Source organism: Ciona intestinalis, unplaced genomic scaffold, assembly GCF_000224145.3.
Source record: "Ciona intestinalis unplaced genomic scaffold, KH HT000205.1, whole genome shotgun sequence".
Taxonomy (NCBI): domain Eukaryota; kingdom Metazoa; phylum Chordata; class Ascidiacea; order Phlebobranchia; family Cionidae; genus Ciona; species Ciona intestinalis.
Window position 1 is genome coordinate 14,934 of NW_004190526.1, and position 2,515 is coordinate 17,448.

Sequence of the window (2,515 nt, forward strand, 5' to 3'; positions counted from 1 at the left end):
TGATACACAAAATGATATCAGACCCGTGACAGTGTAAACAAAACATTCTTTTGTTGTCTACTAACCTTAACACAACAATTGATTTCATTCATCCATAATCTTATTGTTCAAATCGACTATTTTTTCATTCAAATAACTTTTCTATCATAAAAACTTACCAAGTGACTTCGAAACTCCTTGTGAGGTCCCCCTCAGTGCTACAGCTGTAGGGTTTCGTCTATGTTGCTGGCTTGGGATTGAAACACCTTTACCAAATGGAGCCTCCACACCCTATGTAATGTTTTAGTTTAATATTCATATCACAGCAATGTTCTTTCACATATTTTATTCTTGGTGTTTTAAAACAAAATGACGATTTGTTGTAAATTCTTAAAACTCTATTAGGTAGGGTAATTTAATGACTTTTGTTTATGTAATGTAAGAAAAATAATAATATATGTTTTGTGTTATGTTATACATTTAGACTTTGCATTATAATTTTTAAATAAATGATCTCTCGGCATAAATAACTAGGTATATTTTATTGAAATTAAATTTTTAATAGCTATGCATTGAAAAATCTGCGATTAGTCTTTAGACCAAAAGAACATTTCTAAAAATATTTGATCCTTAGTAGCAAAAGCGGAAGCATATAATCAACATACACATACTTTTAATTCCGGCACATTATTAGGAATTGGCAGATAAGTATTTCCACGCGAAAGTAAATGCAAATTCACTTTACCAAAAGATTTATAAAAGCAATGGTAGAAAGACATTGCGGATGGCCTTTCACTGCCTTTCATATTGCTGCACTACCAACTAAAAACTTTCCTATTTCTTTATAGTAAAAAACTCTTAAAGATGAGGTTTTAACACAGCTGGTACTGGAAGTCTAAGAGCACTTCAAAAACTTTTGAGGTGGCTAAGTGCTTAGTATAATGTCCTAAAACAATAAAACACAAGTAAAACAGAACATTGTCCAATTCAGAACACTTCAGTTGAAAATAAAACTTAAATTTAAATATTTCAACCATGTTGGCTTCTGAGTATTGTCAATTTAATTAATAAAATTTAAATAAACAAGCCCTGCCTAAATCAACAGCATTTTTTCAAGTGTATTTGAATGCCTCCTTCGAAAAGCAGGAGTCTGTAAAAGCATATTCATATAAATCAAGGAAAACAAAGAATCCTTCACTGCAATGAAAACAAAAATGTCACATCTGAGTTTTCAAGCAAATACAGTTTTAAACAAAAGCTTTCAATTTTTTTCTTTGATGGATGTTAGTGGTGACAACTTGAAAAGAATGTATAAAAAAGAAAGTTGTGTTAATAAAATATTGCTGAATAAAGAACAGCTGTTTCAGCTTTTGTTGCTACGGTAAGAAAAGATTTTTGTCGCCGTTTTATTTACAAAGAAAAAAATTCAATACTTTTTATCAAACTAAAACATTTGCTGAACCAGCAATCAAACAATGCGGTTATCAGCACCTTGTTAATAATTACTGACTGAATTTAAACAGTGAATAATACGATACCTAAACAAACAGATCGCCATCAATAAAATGATACTAGTTGCTATTTAATATAGTAGAAAACAATCAATTTAAAACTAAAATGTACTTATTAACATGTATGTAGTGTTGTTGTCAGGTAATTTATATTTCTTTTTAGGAAACATATGTTTTGTCTATTTATGATGTAATAGACTATTCAGACTGCCTTCTTCAGGATAAAGACAATTGTTAATATAATACGTTTGATAAATATAAATGTATGTTGATAAAATTTATGATAAATATTGTGATAAAATGTATTATAAAATATATTAAAAAATGGGGATAAAATGTTAATAGAATGTTTATTATGAATAAAAATGTAATTTTTTAATATTTATATTTTAAAGCAGTTTTAAGGTATAATGACAATTAGTGAAGCAGTCAGGTGTTCATATGTTCAAGTATTATATGGTGAACATAATGTATCTTTGTTCACTTGGTTCATGAACATGCAAGGCACTCACTCTGCAAAGGAAGTTTCTATATTTACATTCGAGAGTACAGTCTTGATACTTATATTTATATTTGCGATTATTGTAAACTCTATCTTGTTTGTTGTTTTGCTGTATGAAAAGGAACTTAGAAACAACCCAACCAATTACTACATAAGTAAGTTAAGTTAGTTATTGTATGGAAAATTAGATTTATAACACATTTGATATGTCAGGTAAAAGTGGTCACTAATGCGTTGTCCAAATTATTAACCATACATAAAAAAAAAGAAAAATTCCCCCCAAAAAATAATCACCCACGAAGTAACATACATGGTAACTCGTAAGCTGGCACAAAGTGTATTAACACCTGTGTTATAATGACTGTTGTTTTCTCGCCCTGCGAGGATAAAGTAAGTTACATTCAAATATTGTATATTGTGGCTTCATACACCTGGTGCCTGATTGTGAATAAAAATATACAACTTTGGGGGTGATTGTTTTTGGTCATTTTTTGTCTTTTAATATATACCTGCAAATTGGTAC

General features: G+C 29.3%; 1 protein-coding gene across 1 annotated transcript in view; it reads right to left on the reverse strand.

Moving 5' to 3' along the window:
• LOC100177725 overlaps window positions 1-992 on the reverse strand; it is an 8,165-nt gene extending 7,173 nt beyond the window's left edge. The window contains exons 1-2 of the mRNA XM_026839363.1: window positions 651-992; window positions 159-270 (exon numbers count right to left, since the gene is read on the reverse strand). Coding sequence (XP_026695164.1) covers window positions 159-270; window positions 651-785 — 247 coding nt within the window. The 5' untranslated portion in view covers window positions 786-992. The remainder of the gene's footprint in view (window positions 1-158; window positions 271-650) is intronic.
• Window positions 993-2,515: the final 1,523 nt, after the last annotated feature.